The following is a 16,671-nucleotide window of genomic DNA, read 5'->3' as shown; positions in this document are numbered from 1 at the left end:
TAAGTGGAGAGTGTAAAACTATTTTAAATAAAATATATTACTATTAAATAATACTTAAAATGTTATTGAATTATCGTTAATTTGCAGTTCAAAAATTGTTTCTTTTAATAAAAAACGCAAACTTTTTCTTCTAACACTTTGCAGTCAGCTTTAATTTGAGGTCACGTGAATATCATTAGCCTCACTGTCTTAGAATTAATTAATGAATCAATCGGCGATGAATGCGCTACAACATAATAAATAAGATGGGCCCACATATTTGCCCATCTGCATTACAAAGCCCAAAAAGAAAATTATGTAGGTCCACTACAAAGCCCATATAGTAATTTGATAAAATATAATTCTATAAATTCTATATAAAAATAGAAAAATAAAATTCACACAAAATAAATACACGATCATATAAATCCGATAATTCCAATAATGTATAACTTCCTCTATGATATCAATGAATCGTATTATATTTAAGTATAGAACACTGCGAAAGTATATAACTTCTGAAATCATTTGTGATCTTATCATTTTGGTATTGCAAAATACATAATGGTCATAACAACATTGTATAGTCTACACCATGAGATCTTGAACATGGTTATTATTAGTTTAATGAATTGTAAAAATATAATTGTGTGATTTATAACTTGATTGGGAAAATGTGATTAGAAAGTGAATCCATAGAGTTTAAACTATACAATAATTTCTGATCATTGAAACCTTTGTCGTGTATCTTCTTCATTGGAGGCAGTGTTTTGGAGTGAGGACACAAAGCTAGCGGACATGTTTTCATGGTTACGAGGTGGTGGATCTTTGTGCGACATTCCCTTGTCCTCAAAAAATACACTGGTTTGGTATTTGTACCACTTTGCACACAACAGATAGACCAGAAAGTTAAGGATGCTGAGTATAGCCAAGAACCAGTAGAACAATTCAACATGGTTTTGGTTCAAATCACGTCCCTCTAGCCACCCTTTCTTGTTCTTTCCGATTCCAGTTACGAGGTTGATGAGCTCAACAAAAGCTGTGCTCAAGAAGTAACCAATGGACAAGGAAAGAAAAGAAAATGAAGTGGAAAGAGAACGCATGCCATGAGGAGCTTCTTTGTAGAAAAACTCCAACAACCCCACCAGTGTGAACATGTCAGCTATACCAAAGATTGCGTAGTGGAAAGAGAGCCAGAAGAGGCTGATACGGTGCCCGTTGTGATCATTGAATTCGTGCTTTCTCTTCACTTCTATCATCCCCGCTATCACCATTGAGATTGCTGACAAAACAAGGCCAACCCCAACTCTCTGTAGCTCTGTTATTCCATTGGGGTGACCGGTGATTCTCCTCACAAAAGGTACGAAGAGAAATTCGTAGACTGGTATCAAAAGGGTCATGAATACTAAGGGAATTATGGGAATGGAAGCTGGTGGGATGTTAAGTTTTCCGATGTATGTGTTCATCAAGGTTCCTTGTTGGATGGAGAAGGTTTGCAACTGGGCTAAGCATGTATTCATGATGATGGTACTCAGAAGAATAGGCATCATCCTTGTCAGAATCTTCACTTCTTCAACTTGTGTCACTGTGCACACTTTCCATTTCCTTGCCTCCATGCCTTCTGGTAGAACAGCAGCTTTATCTAGAACACTGTTTGTGAACAAAACAAGTATTCAATATGCGTTCCTCTTGAAGTAGTTCACTGTACAAAAACTCAAATCGGTACAGTAGAAAGTCCAACCTGAATTGGTTAGTGTGAGGGATGATTTTTTTCACGAAATTAGAGTCATGGCTTTGTATTTCATACAAGTCATCAGAATCCACGGGTACTTTCACCCTCCAATTCTTGACTGTGACCACCAGCACCTGCAAGAAGAATCTGAAATGAAACTAGAAAGAAGTTGAGTATGAATGAAGCATGGAGGGGAAATGGAGAGACCTGTAAAACGCTTAATAATGGACTCTCTCCTGGGACTCTGGTACGATAGAATTTCTTTCCCGAGACAATGCAAAGAAGACCAGCAGCAGAACATGTGAGAGACATGATAAAACCTATGTACCAATGATGCTCGGTACTCTCGTAAACTACAAAGATGACTCCTATGCTGGCCCCAACTGTAATGCTAAACAAGAACCAGTTGAAGAAACTGGCTAGTTGTACGCGTTCTTTTGGTTTCTTCTCGTCAAATTGATCAGCTCCAAGAGCAGGTACACAGCCTCTGATTCCACCACCACCAAGTGCAAGCAAGTATATTGAAGCGTAAAAGAGCAAAGCCTTTGTGCCATGCACGCATCTTGATTTTAAACATGGATCAGGCTGAAGTTTCTGGTCGTGAGATTGAATCACAAGTAGGGAGTATCCCTGCAATTCAAAAATATGAAGATTAATTTCTAGCATTGAAAAAAGTACATAAAAAGATATATTTCTAGCATTTCAGTATTTCAACTATTTACCAGCAATTGAATCATGCCAAAGAGGATGCAAGTGTTGAGGCGATTCATATAGGTATCAGAGACGAAGCCTCCAAGGACCGTGAGCAAGAAAGCAGTACCCAACAAGTTTGTTGTGGTGGTTGCAGAGCCAGAGTAGTCAAAATGTATGACATTCATGAAATATAAAACCAAGCTTACCATGTTGGCCACGAAGCCTATGTTATCTAACAACATCATTGCTGCAGTCGAAAACCAACCAATTTGCCTTTGTTAAACAGATTACTTGAAGAAAGTTAAAAAAAAAAAAAAAAAAAGTGAATGAGGAGAACATAGTTTACCCACCAAAGATGAAATATGTGGCTCTATATCCTCCTTGTCTCGGAGTCTTATCTGCTTGGTACTCAACATCTCCCACCTTATCCTCAGCTTTCAAATCCTTCAGTGTAAAACAGCACATTCAATTAAGAAAATGAATCAACATCAAAAGGTGATCGCAGAATCATTTTTGAACTATCTGAATGTGCCAATTATAAACAGATAATATGTGGGAAGTTGATTAGCTAAACAACAATATGAACCAGAAAACTGTGAACCCTTATACAGCAAAAGTCTAAAACTGCATACAGGCAATGCAGAGATAGTTACCATGAGCCTCGAATGAAATGTCACAGCTTGAAAGCCGCAACCACTATGAGAGAAATAGGAAGGAAAGTTTGCTTGTGGTACAATCCGTGTGAAAAGTGTGCTTTATTTATAATGATCACCCAGTTGCTTTCATGACAAGGATGACACAGAAAACATGCTAATGTGTAATCATACAATGCTTTGTAAGAAGGGATATCTCCATTGGCTGATAGTGTTGGCAAATTAGTATGCTAAACCGGCTCCAAATATTAGAAAAAATAAAAAAGGCTTTTTTGTATTTCAGGTTATGTAAATATGAGTTCGTTAATTTTTTTTTTTCAAACGGGATCAACAATATTACAGGTGAAGTGGTCCTTCAGCTGGCCCGGTTTCTTTTTTTTTTTAAAAAACAATGTCGTCCTTAAAAACGATGGTTTATGTTAATTGAAAAGTGAAGTCGTCCTCTAACATGATAATTTCACTTTTCAGATTTTTTTATTTTTTAGTTTTCATTGTTTAATTTTCAATTTTTGTTAATTATGAAAAAAAATTAAAAAGAAAAATTGAAAAGTGAAGTCGTTATGTACGTGGATGATTTCACTTTTTCCTTAACACACAAACCTTCGTCTCCAAGGACGACATTGCTTTAAAAAAAAAAAAAAAGAAACCGGTCGGGTGGAGGACGACTTCACCTCTAATGTCGTCCTCCACCATGACGACTTGACCTTGTTTGGCAAAAAAAATCAACGGATTCATATTTACAAATTTGACTTCTAATAGACACTAAAATACAAAAAAGCCAATAAAAAATTATTTGTTTTTATGGACCGGTAGGACACTCTTAACTTCTTGATGTCTTGGTCTTCAGGTAATTTCTATTCTTTATTTGTCCGTCCGATGTGAAAAATGTTTTGACTGTCAAAACGTTCAGAGTGTACCGAGTGTACATATAGAAGACACTATGATGCTTAAGTAAGTAAATATCTAAATGAAAGAATATTAAATGCACTCTACTTACGTGGACCTCCTATTTATATTATTTGTAATGAACTTTTATTCATCATCGGTCTAATTACAATACAATCGTGTCTTAATACACTTATTTAGCTCATTTAGGTTAAGTTGCTTTTAGACCAGTTAATTACACCATATGTCTCTTTACTGATTGGCCATAACCGATGTCAACTATGTACGATCGACCTATAAGTTAGTCCACTGTCCTTAGATGTTTGACGGTATCTATAAGAGAAAGATGGTGATGATGATGATGATGATGATTTATAACTTGGACAAAACCTACCACTGACTTTGTTAAAGCCAAACATATGCTAAAAGTAGTTTTGGAATTTTGTGAGGTTTGATCTGATTGAAAACATTGTCCGTCCATAAACTGCACCAAACTGTAAATGTTTCATTACTGACAAAACAAAGCAGGAGTGATCCAACAACATCGTTAATATCAGAGCCTCCCATCTTGATTCTGCAACACTGCATCGTTTATCTCTTCTCTTAACTTTCATGCACTGTGATATTTACAGCTCTAATAACAACTGTCATATGTGTGTATATAATAAATTAATGAAATCTGTAGCTTATAGAAATTCGCATGTAATAGAAATAGAACACTTACTAAAATAAAATTACCATATCGATAATAACTAATTAAAATCAAAATAAGATTAAATATGTTTTCCAAGCCTACCTTGTTATAGAAGGATGTAAAATGTTAACCCAACAAACAGAGTTAGAGTGTTTCTCATATATAAACAAAGTTTCACATTAACCACTCCATAAATTAGAGTGATATTTTATATGACTTTTCATAAAATTTAGGGATAAAATATTTTATAATTTAATTTCAATTATAATAGTTTGGAAAAAAAAAATACATAATTCATCCAAAATAATATTGAGAATACAAATATAAGTATAGGTCTCAGATCAAGTAAAAAAAAATGTTTACAAAGACCTATACCTTTAACATTTTGTATTAAAGTTGATGTTAATTATTTTATATGGATCTAACTCAAGTCTGAGAACGTTGAAAAAGTCCATTAAACTCGATACTTTTAAGATTTTAAATTGAAAATAGTATAAAATGTCTTATATGAATTTGTCTTAAGTTTTATTATTATTGAATCACTTCCATAAATTTCTTTAAAAAATTCATAAATTTTAAAATTTTGAATTAAAAATAGTATAAAATATTTTATATGAATTTGTCTTAAGTTTTATTGTTATTAAATCACCTCCATAAATTTCTTTAAAAGATTCATAATGACCGTTGGGAAACTTAAGTATAAATTTAAGTCTCCTACGAAGATAAAATAAAAAAGTTAAGAATTATATAATAATGTGTAGATTCAACTCATATTTCATTAATATTTATCTTTCTGGTAATTCTGTCTCAAAATAATCATCAAAATGTATAATTATAAATAATGTTTTACCTTCATGTATTTGTTTATATTTTTTTCATAAGTATAATTTATTTACGTGTCATGAAATATAAATTTTATCATGGGTGGTCCTCTCATACTTTATATTATTTTATTTTATTTTATTTTTTAATAATTTTTATGTAATTAAAAATAATTGATGAATTTTGAAGTCTCTAATGACTTTATTGAAAATATTGCTTCATGAATACCATACAATTACTCATGGTTGAGTCTCCTGAGAAATACATCATTATTGAATAATGCTTTTCCATTAGTGCTATTGTATTTTCGCCATATTTTTTACACATAAAATCTCTTACGCAAGTTTCCAAACATGTAAACGAAACTTGACAGAAAATCAAATCTTTTTTGTGTTGATCGAGTGATATTTACGTCCACGCAAAAATGAGAAGAGGTAAATTACTAATTTATCCAACTACATGAATAAAGTAAGTAGCTAAGGCAATTCAGAACTCCAACTAAAGTGAACTCTTTTAAGGTTAAGCAACAAATCAAAGTTATAATTAATTCAGAAAGTGTCAGTGCATTCACTTCAGTTTTATAAATCTCCAATTTACTACACCTACGCAGTGAAAATGACTATACTAACTATAAGGTATTTCAAAGTTTTAACTTGTGACTCTTAATTGCAGTTATTTGTTTTATTTTATTCATGTGTATTACAATAATGTACTTCAAAAATCTTAATCTACATGTATTCTAATTATAACTTGTCTTATTTTTTCAAGTGTATTACATGTTTGAAAATTATACATTTAAAGTACAGTTATCCTATTATCAAGCATCTAAATAATGCATATTCTAAAATCCAGTTAACCAAATTTAAATATGCAAGAAAGTTTAAAATAAAACTCAGTAATTTCTCTTACATCCAGGTCTATAACGGGTTAAATTACAAGTCCTAATACAACTCTATCACAATAAAAATTCAATTCATAGAAAAATAAACTATAAAAAATTAAATTCATAGAAATTGCTTTAATATATAAAAAGATTAAAAATTGGGTGAAGGGAGGGTTACTTTATATTCATTTGTAGTGCAGGTTTGTTGCAGTGTTAGCAGTAGAATGGTAGAGGTACAAGTGACAAGATCCACCATGATTACTGAACATGAATGTGCGTGACGTACTTCACAAGCAACAGTGTTAGGGTGAGGATAGAGTAAGATGAAAATAGAGAAACTCATACTAAGAGGGAAACCAATATTCTGAGTTGTCCAATCCAATTGGATATTTGGATGAGGCTTAATTTAATTTTGTACTAAAATAAGATCGCACCAAGTAATATTGAATCCAATCCAACTCAATTACATAATAAATATATAACTAAAAAATACCATTCACCTAATAGTTTTACTATAAAATATAATTGTAAATATTATCATTATTTTATAATTATTAAAAAATATTAGAAATATTTTTTCTTAATAAGTAATTTCCTTTTTAAATTACTCAATCCAGTCATGTTAAATTGGATTGCTAAATATAAACTTAACCCAATCTAATTGAATTTAATTAAACAATATAATATAGAATTAATCCCGACTCAACCAACCACTTCCTAAACTATAGATAGTAAAAGTCCATGGAAAAAATCAAGTTCATGTAAATAGCTGGCATCACCAAAAAAACATAAAGCGTGGATTGTTTTGGTAAGAAAAAATCAAATTGAGTTATAAATATTTCTATATTACATAATTAGCGGACAAAATTCGCTACTGCGTGAGAGGGAAGGCTGCACTGCAAGTTCCCTATGCTTTCGGTTTCACTATTGTAAACACTAAAAAGTAAAACTCAAATCGTGAGAAACATAAACAAAAAAATGTAAATGGATCATAGTATATGTATGTCATTCAGCGACCTGTGATTTCCGTTCTGGATCATCCCTCCCTTGATCAAAATAGTAAATTGAGGCCAAACAAATAAATGCATCCGTAAGAATAAGATTGAACACATCGAATACAAACTTCGGAGCAAACAAACCCCAAACCTACAAAAATTATTAAGCATTGAGTAAACTATACAAGCATCAAATATGTACATATGGGTAAACGAAATATATTTCAAGTAAAAAATAGAAAAGTTACCATCAGGTGCCGCCTTTGAATTGTGACACACAGTATCGTGAAAGTGGTTGTGATTGCTGTTATGAGCCCATATGTTGTGTACATCTATATAAAACATTGAGTGGTTATTGCATTGAACATGCAATGATCAACTTGTAGATCTACTAATAAATGAAGAAAACTCACTTGAGACAATTGTGTGAAAACAAAATGCCTTCCAAGATTAGCCTGGTTCTTGATTGCAACAAGAAACGGGAGTCCAAAAACTGGAAGAATGATAGAAAAGCCAAATGTATCAATAGTAAGGAGGATTGCTTGGCGAACAAGTACAAATTCTTCAAACCTGAAAATTAATCAGTCTCAATTATTTGATTTTTCAATTGTGTAGCAATAATAACAACAGAGAAGACCCTTTTAAAGCCAGTAACTGATTGTTCGAACGCAAATAATAGGGTTGATTGTAATGGTTACATTTGTTTAGGGTCCCAACACACTGCCAGAGAAAAAGGAGTCCAATATCGAATCTAATATCTCAAATGTTAATAATTATTTACCCTATGAATGCAGCACCGTAGCGGAGACCATCAAATGCACACCTGAAACCATGATTTTCAAAAAATTTACAAGACAACGGGAATGCAGAACAGAGAGTTGCAAAGTTATGCATACACCTATTAAAAATGATAATTATAACTCCAAAATTAAACTTTGAAAATTACAAGCATACCAGTGACCACTACAGAAGAAGAGACACGTAGCAAAGAGGCTCCATTGCATGATAGAAAAACTTCTCGGTCCATCCTTACCACCTTCTATGTTAACAAACTTCATAATAAAACAACCTGTAATATATAGAAAATTAACATTTCTTCACTAAAAAGCATGCAGCTTTGAGCTCATGAAATTAACTACTAAACCGTAATATCCATTCCTTATCTACAATTGTTAGCAAAGCATAAGTTAAGCCATGAAAGAAATGTATTGGAGAATTATGCAAGATATAGGCAATTTATACAACCCCAAGAGCAAAAAATAAAAAATAAAAAATCACCTCCAACTATGGATGCAAAAGCAACAATGGGACCCTGTTTTCCTGAGAGAAGAATGACAGTTGAACTCCACGCAGATAACATGGATGTTGTTTTTGCAACTAAATTTGTTTTGCAATCCAAATTGCTTTTCTTAAACAGTTGACCAAATGTCAGAAAAAATAACTGCCCCAAAGCAATAGCATAAATGATTCTAGGAATATAAGTTCTTCCAATGCTTTGAGGTATCAATGCGCCATCAAATCTATTACTGTCTGTGATCCAATGAGCAATTATTAGCATATAAGTCAAGATAGTGCCCAGTATGACATACTTCCATGGCCAACCAAAGAAGCAGCCACTGGTGGCCTTGTACAGCCAAGCTGCCAACATAATCAGAACTACTATTGGGACAACTTCAGCTGCATAGTCCCAAACAGGTAAACCTGAGGCTATGTTGATGATCCATGAGGAATAATCTTTCATAAAAGCAGATGTGGCAGCCTGCTTGGACAGCCCAACTTCAATGGCAAATCGGCAAAATGTGCTCAAAATAAGAAACCCAATGCTCTGCAGAAAAGATAGACAAGTTAAAGAGCCATTATTTAATTAGAATTCCAATGAAACTTCTATAGGCACACTTGCGTTAGAATGTAAGGAAGTCCAGACATAAACTAATCTTTTAGACAGAGGACAGAAATAAAAAACTAAACAAAACACATACTTCAATTAACAGCTTTCCCTTGCTAACTGATTGGCGTAATGTCACAATTCCAGATGTGCTCAAAAGAAAATTCGCTACTTTCCCTTCCTCCACTGACAAAAAAATAGAGTGAAAAATACGACGACTACTTTAAAGATTCTGAATAAACAAAGTGGAATGTATGTTGATAGAAACTTCACACTTACAGATATAACTGTTTGAAAGGAAACTGAATGCACGAATGCCCAGTAAAAAGATTGCAAGAATTGAGCCATTGACAATCCAAGAATCTTCAGATGATGAAAATGTCCCATCATGCTCCTTGGTTGTCCTTAAAACGGTAAAAACTTGAAATATAAGTGATATTAACATGATTCCAATGCCAATTCCCATCATATTCAAATCAAATTCAGTCCATTTAGACCGAGCTAATTCAGTGACTGCTGTTAGGAACTTGAAGTATGCATCAATTTGCTTCTTAAGTGCAGACACTGATGTATTGCTGTCATGTTGTCTATCAAGCAGAAGCTTTTTGGTGGAATGTGACCAATGATTCTCCGCTTGATCATAGATGCTTGCTATTCGTGATAAGTCTTCACGAGAAAATCCAACTGCTGATGAAGCTGAGTAAGCATCTACATATCTCTTCACCTAGACAAGGAGAAAATCACTATTCAAATGACTAAATGATATCTCACTCACTCTCCTAACTGCTTATATCATTATTGGCCACCGTAATTAAATATCAAATGGTAGTAAAACCCAAGATTTCCCTAAAGAATAATTAAGCTATTTTGAAAGCAAAACAGACTTTTTTTCTGATTAAATAATACATGTATGATAAGTTTGTGAATAATATTTTTACATGCAGCACCACAGCGGAAACCATCAAAATTTACTAGCATAACAAAAATGTCCTGCATTTATTGTTTATGAAAAAATAATGCTAGTATATTGAATATGAAACTCAGTTTACTTACAATACAAAAATGTCAAAGCATATTTTATGAATAAATAAATCATGCATTGACACTGACAACGTTAAAGTTTTCTACATTGTTATCCAATCACAAGTCTTCATGTATGATAAATTAGTTGATTTTTATAGTAACCACCTTAAAGTTATAACAGGACTGATTTCTTATCAGTTGATAGTATAAAAACTTTTGTAATGACAATGCATATATGTACGAATATACATGCATGCATACGTATAAGTGCCAGCATTTGTTAGCCCTCGTATGTTCAATTGGGATAGAAAATGTGGGATATGTTTGTTTCAGTCTAAAAAATATTAAAACATATTAAATAGTTCAATGGTCTGTGCTGGTGCTTGAGCAGCACTGTTGTATCAACAAACAAGCTCCAACAGTAAACCGTTTTTCATAAAGTAAGCATGGGATTCTCAAAAGTCCCAACAAGAATTATGTTAAATGAGACAAGAAGAAGAAAGATTGCTGTGTTTTTCAAGTCAACGATTATCTAGAGAAGTAAGAGTAAATGCTGCAACCAGGAAAGAGAGTATTCTAACTTTCGAATTGCACCATCAAGTCCGTTTCACAACTTTATAGCCAAAATTTGGGCAGAAAAAGTGTAGAAACAGTAACTTGTAATTAAGAATATAAGATTCAGCAAGCACCTGCCAAGAATTTATGCACAGCGCATTAGCATAATTCTGCATCCAAGCATCTGATTCTGACAGTTTTTGAGAGGCATCAGAATTCCAACTATCTGCTCCCAAAGCGTATAATTCAGGATTGATATTACCAATGCTGATGAACAAGAAAAAGACGTGAGTATCAACATAGTTATCAATAAATTTTTAAAATGTGCTACAATGAGAAAATAAAAACCGGACATCAAAATAGAAGCTTCCAGATTGAAGAAATTAATGGAGAATAGGATTCAGGACATATAGACAGGGACATCAAAGTGATCAATCAACAAGCCTTAACTCAAGAAATCTGGAGGCTTATATACACAACATTAATGCTCTGATGCACAATATGTTCGTTGGACTTGACTGAAAAAATTGCACAGGTACTTCATCTCATAATTTTCATTTATCACATGTAAGTGTGTGTGTGTGTGTGTGTGTTTCTATCAAGACTAGTAGCAAGAATTTCTGAAGCCCTCAGGAAAATCTATATGATGAATGATATCGGTTAGATATCTACTTAGGCACAATGGCTCCAAAATTTTATTATATATTCATCTATCCTCTAAAAAATTTTCAAGATAAAAAGGTTTCAATCCCCTTAACTCCCAAAGATTTGCTGTAAATTCTAACACCAAATAACACTTAAAATACTTTCATGCAATAAATATCCTATGACTTTGTAAACCACCTCAAAACATGAAATACTGAATCAAGATTGAGACCTAAACAACCTTCCATTTAACCCACAACTCATACCGGAAAACAGAATCTTACTGAGAAATATAGAAAATTTGAGTCAATACATCTAGCTAATTATATAGCTACTAATATAAGACAAAGGAAGACAATAGTAATATAGACAGGATGCTTACACTGCACCTTCCATATGGGAAAGGTATGCCAAGCAACGCTGAGATTGTTACTGCAAAGTCTAGCTGTAAAGGATGATAGGCAATTTGATAAATACAGATATGAATATATTAAATTATATATGAGGTGTTCAAAATGCCATTACAAAGTAAAAAATGTGCTAACCTGCTGCATGGAGCTGAAACAAACATTCTTTCCATCCTGATAAGTAATTTACCCAGAAAAATATTATAATCCAAGCACAAAATTATAAAGATCATGTCAGCTTCTTGATTACATGGATCACACTACCTATAACGAATGAATTATCTGAGTGTGTCCTTTAAGCTAGATAGGCATGAAGTCAGCGTTATAGTTTACCAGAGGTCCCCTCAATAACTTATTTATACACAAGTATACATTATTTATCCACTCCCAATTATGCTCTCCATTCCTTGATTTTTCTTGCACTAAAGGAAATGTGCATGTGCAAGAGGAAGCAAAAGATTGTTGAAATTTGGAAAGAGATAAAAGAAACTTGGAAGACACCAGATGTTTATTGTCAATGTTTACACTTTAAAAGGAATAGTAAATACCAGATCCTGTTGACAAGAAGAAGAATCATATTCTGCAGGTACAGAAGAAAGAGGCTTCTTAAAACTCATGGCAAAAAGGGCAGTTTCAACCTGCATGATTTCATCACCAGTATCCTATGTCATATTGGGAAAAATTTACAAAAGAAAAAATAAAAAGCATACGAAAAGACACTATAAGTGATGTACACACCTCTTCAGCACTCCCACCACCATGATCACCATTTAATGTTTGTCCATGATCACCCATGACCACAAGCAAAGTATTTTCATGTGAGCTCCCAGGTCCAGACTGATTTTCCAGAACTTCAATAACTCTCTAAAACAAGTTACATTAGTTTGTTTATCAACCCACGGAAATCAGCAAGTACTAAACCAAAAAATTTGGATAAAACATGAATACAAGATTACCACAAATATTGTAAATCAAGGATTACAAAAAGAAAAAAAAAAAAACCTCTAAGATGGTATTGTATTGCTCCAGCTTTTCTATCATTGGGGTAGAGTCAACACCAAATATGTGTCCTGCATGATCCTGAACCAAGCAGAATACCATACACAGCATCACACGAAAATTGCTTATCACAACGGTAAGGAGAACGAGAACAAGAATAACAAGTATAGAATGCGGATATTAGGATTATTAAGTGTATGGCACGGAAAAAATATCAAACATACCACTCCAAGAAAATGGGCAATAAGAACATCCCAATCTTCTTCATATAAGGATGGTAATAGGTGATCAATGCACCCATTGTCAACCTACACAACAAACAACAATATTTCATATTCCCTGAAACGATGGATCAAACAAAAAGGCTAAAGCCACCCATACGCAATTCACATAGACTGCAAGTATTAAAAGACTAATCAAAAGTCGGGTTTAACACGACAGAAGGCCTACCGTATGAAGATCTTTGACATTAAAAGACGGGTATGGATAAGATCTTTCAAAATGATGAGGAAATAACTGAGTCCACGTATCATCCCCCATCATGACAACCTTCTTTCCATTTTGAACCAACTGCAAGTGAGCACATAAATTAGCAGAAATGTAACAAGAACCAGTTTCGATCTGGGATCAAAGTAGTGAAGCAATATTTGAATGACAAACATTACAGATAAGGTTTTAAAAAACGACCACAATGTCAAGGACTCTCAACTCACTAAGACTGCATCGCAACCTCAATTGTATCCACAAGGCCTCATTTACCCACAATATCAAGGATCACAACGAAACCACAATCGCAACTACAACTCTAATATAAAACCTAAATTACATGCAAGAAGCAAGAAAGAATACCTACCTGATTTATGAAGTTATCTTCCACAATTGCCGGGGCACCAAAGCTATTACCAACATCCACGAAAGTCGGAAGTCCACCAGTTGTCAAACCCTACATCAGTTCAAGATACGAAACAAAAAATCCCGAATTCATAGACATTCAAAACACTCTACCAACTAAGAAGGTTACAATACTAATTCACAATTGTAACGATGAATTCATGAAAAAGAAATCGATTAGACCTTCAAGCGCTGCAAACTTGTGGTAGGCGGATCAGCAATGGCTTTGAAAATCCTTGCAGACAGCGGTCGCGTCGACGCCGCATTCTTCAAAACTGGCAGTTTATCCATCCACGGTTTCGAATCTGTCACACAACATAACGAACTCGTGAGAAAAAAAAAAAAAGGAAAAAAAATCGTTTAGCAAGTGAAGAATAGGTGAGATAGGTAACCTGCGAAGAAGGTGCTGGGAACAACGAAATCAAACCTGAAACGCGAATCACAGAACAAAACGTGATTAATGAATGGTGATAATTGTGAACATCGTCCAGACATAGTAGTGTACCTGAGAGCATCGAGAACGACGAGGACAAGACGGTTAACTGCGGGTTTGGTCCAGCAAGATCCGTTGTTGGAAGAGAAGCAAGGGGAGCTTGACACGTCGGAGCAATGACTGTGGTATGGAAGCTCGGTTCGGGTGAGGAGAAAACCGGCAGTGAAAAGGAGAATGGCGAGGAGGTGAAGCAACAACGTCGTCCACAGCGGCCAAATGTATCCCCACTTCCCACGCTTCCGTCCTTCCACCGCCACCGCCGCCGATGAAGACGTCGTTTCCGATTGCTTCATTCCACTACTCCGCTTCCGTCTACTTCTTGCTGCTCTGTTCAGTTCATCCATTCATCCAAACTTGCTTAGAGTGTGCGTCAAACTATTCCTAATTCATCTTACAATAAATAATAAATTCCAAATTCAATCCTTTTATATTTAGATGAAGTAATTTAATATATAAATTATAATAATAAATTTTAATATGTATATATAAATTTTAATTAAATTTAATTATTAATTTAATTTTAAAATAAAAAAGAACATAATTAAATCTTTTTATTTGAATTAAATTATATAGTATTAAGTGTATTTAGACATTATATTTTATGAAAATTATGCAAAGCATAAAGTATTTCTCGTATGATAAATAAAAATTTATAGCGAACTATAATATAATATTCGTATATCATTTACTACATGACGACGTAGTATTATAAAATCTAAGAACAAATACTTTGTAATTTATTTTAAGAACGAAATATAAATTTTTATAATTATTTAGTGATGAAAAATATAATTAACCCGTACTTTGTTAAAATTTCAATACTATATCATTCTCGCTTAAAAGTAAAAAGAAAAAAAACAAATTTAAATAAAAAAATAAATTTAAGTCACATAAATAAAATTATTTTTAATTATTAATGAATTATAAAACATGTCCATTTTCATATAAATTATGAAGCACCTATACCAAAAAATCAACTGAACAATACTGGACCGAACCAAACTGTACTAGACCGAATCGAATTGGACTGAACCAAACTGAATCAGATCGGACCGAACCAAGTCGCACTGAACCGAACCAAATCGCACTGAACCGAACTGAACTGAACCAAAACAAATTGAACTGAACCGAACCGGACCAGACTGAACTAAACAGAACCGAACCAGACCAGACCAAACTGACCTGGACCGAATCGAACCGCACCAAACCGCACTGAAACGAGTCAAACCGCAATGAACCGAACCAAATCGGACCGAACCGAATTGAACTGAACTGAATTGAACATAAATACTCTTTACTTTTGCTGAATTTTAAAACACCTTCAAAAAAATAGAAAAAATTTAAGAAAAAATTTTACACTTTCATAATTAATATATATAAAGCAAAAGGAGAATCCTTTTGTAATGTGGGTAAAAAATGTCACACTCAAAAGTTTTTCCAGCAAAAACACCACAATCATGAGGTCCCTCTTAAACAATTGAAACTTAATGATTTTCTCCAAATTAAATAGAGCAAGTGTATAAACAAAAACAAAAAGAAGAAATTGTATACTTTCAATAAAAACAACATTCAAAGAACAAGCTTAAAAATGTTTGTATTCACCTTTCACGGAAATAACTATTTCATCAAAGTGGAGAACATAAAGTTCTGAAATTGGTAAAAGCCTAAATATTTAAGAAAAATATTATAAGATGATGACAATTTTTTTACTTTAATATAATACAGATAATCATAATTATGTTTAGTTAGACTATTTTTTTTCATCTATAACAATATGTAAAGAGGATACCCTCTTTTGTGTTCATATTTCATTATTCCAATTTTATCCTTAATTATTATTTTAAAAATTAATTATTTTATAAATAGTTTACTTTTAACCGTTAGCCAAAAAATTTTTTTTGTCTTCAACAGTTGTTTTAAAAACTTCTCTTATGTATATATTTGATTTTTCTAATTTTATATTTAACAACTATTTTAAAAATTCATTATATATTCTTTATTGAACTAAATTGAACCGAACCGAATGAAATCGAATTGAACTCAATCGAACTGAAATGAACCAGACCAAACTGAACCCCACTAAATCAAATTGAATCGAACCGGATCTAATCGTACCGAACTGAACCGCACTGAACCGAATCGAACCGGATTGGACCAAACCGAACCAGACCAAAGCGAATTGAACCGCACTGAAACAATTTAAACTGAACTGAACCAAACAAAACCGCACTAAACCGAATCGAACCAGACCAGACCAAACTGAACTGGACCAGATCGAACCAAACCGCACTAAATCAAACCGAACCGCACTGAATCGAACCTAACCGCATTGAACCGAACAAAATCGCAATGAATCAAACTGGATCGAACCGAACCAAAGCAGACCGAACCAAATCGAACCGAACTGAAACTAACCAAACCAAATTGAACCGAATTG

The 16,671-nt window shown here is 33.4% G+C and overlaps 2 protein-coding genes across 4 annotated transcripts; both read right to left on the bottom strand.

The window, feature by feature from the left end:
- Positions 1-469: 469 nt before the first annotated feature.
- Positions 470-3,126, bottom strand: LOC114177470 (protein NRT1/ PTR FAMILY 4.5-like). 2 transcript variants are annotated; one of them, XM_028062838.1, is made up of 6 exons: positions 3,058-3,126; positions 2,755-2,848; positions 2,434-2,651; positions 1,919-2,341; positions 1,721-1,845; positions 470-1,629 (listed from the first exon to the last, which is right to left on the bottom strand). In XM_028062838.1, exons 1-6 carry the CDS (start codon positions 3,058-3,060, stop codon positions 705-707), a joined length of 1,788 nt encoding a protein of 595 aa, XP_027918639.1. In that variant the 5' UTR covers positions 3,061-3,126; the 3' UTR covers positions 470-704. The 2 variants fall into 2 exon arrangements, with proteins under 2 accessions (XP_027918639.1, XP_027918638.1); XM_028062837.1 differs by lacking the exon at positions 3,058-3,126 and having other exon boundaries at positions 2,755-2,969.
- A 3,992-nt stretch (positions 3,127-7,118) lies between these two features.
- Positions 7,119-14,610, bottom strand: LOC114179924 (GPI ethanolamine phosphate transferase 3). Of its 2 annotated transcripts, none has more exons than XR_003603550.1 (20): positions 14,247-14,610; positions 14,134-14,168; positions 13,925-14,046; positions 13,704-13,793; positions 13,301-13,420; positions 13,075-13,158; positions 12,854-12,931; positions 12,590-12,715; positions 12,400-12,489; positions 11,990-12,025; positions 11,834-11,889; positions 10,934-11,066; positions 9,501-9,945; positions 9,316-9,407; positions 8,615-9,161; positions 8,291-8,405; positions 8,118-8,159; positions 7,750-7,829; positions 7,585-7,668; positions 7,119-7,487 (listed from the first exon to the last, which is right to left on the bottom strand). XR_003603550.1 is itself a non-coding variant. In XM_028066430.1 (20 exons), exons 1-20 carry the CDS (start codon positions 14,576-14,578, stop codon positions 7,347-7,349), a joined length of 2,925 nt encoding a protein of 974 aa, XP_027922231.1. In that variant the 5' UTR covers positions 14,579-14,610; the 3' UTR covers positions 7,119-7,346. The 2 variants fall into 2 exon arrangements, 1 of the variants encoding a protein (XP_027922231.1); XM_028066430.1 differs by having other exon boundaries at positions 7,750-7,906.
- Positions 14,611-16,671: the final 2,061 nt, after the last annotated feature.

The sequence above is a fragment of the Vigna unguiculata genome, chromosome 3 (assembly GCF_004118075.2).
Source record: "Vigna unguiculata cultivar IT97K-499-35 chromosome 3, ASM411807v1, whole genome shotgun sequence".
In the NCBI taxonomy this organism is placed as follows: Eukaryota; Viridiplantae; Streptophyta; class Magnoliopsida; order Fabales; family Fabaceae; genus Vigna; species Vigna unguiculata.
Note: the sequence above shows the minus strand (reverse complement) of the source record. Positions and strands in the feature narration are given on the sequence as shown.

What these genes read in the sequence shown, in the direction of transcription:
- LOC114177470 (XM_028062837.1), bottom strand. Translation starts at nt 2,869, where the DNA reads ATGTGCTGTTTTACACTGAAGGATTTGAAAGCTGAGGATAAGGTGGGA. An exon ending in AGCCACATATTTCATCTTTG is followed by an intron (nt 2,652 to 2,754) that starts GTGGGTAAACTA and finishes TTTCGACTGCAG; the next exon opens with CAATGATGTTGTTAGATAAC. An exon ending in CCTCACACTAACCAATTCAG is followed by an intron (nt 1,630 to 1,720) that starts GTTGGACTTTCT and finishes GTTCACAAACAG; the next exon opens with TGTTCTAGATAAAGCTGCTG.
- LOC114179924 (XM_028066430.1), bottom strand. Translation starts at nt 14,578, where the DNA reads ATGGATGAACTGAACAGAGCAGCAAGAAGTAGACGGAAGCGGAGTAGT. An exon ending in TCCCAGCACCTTCTTCGCAG is followed by an intron (nt 14,047 to 14,133) that starts GTTACCTATCTC and finishes GTTGTGTGACAG; the next exon opens with ATTCGAAACCGTGGATGGAT. An exon ending in CAAGTTTGCAGCGCTTGAAG is followed by an intron (nt 13,794 to 13,924) that starts GTCTAATCGATT and finishes GAACTGATGTAG; the next exon opens with GGTTTGACAACTGGTGGACT.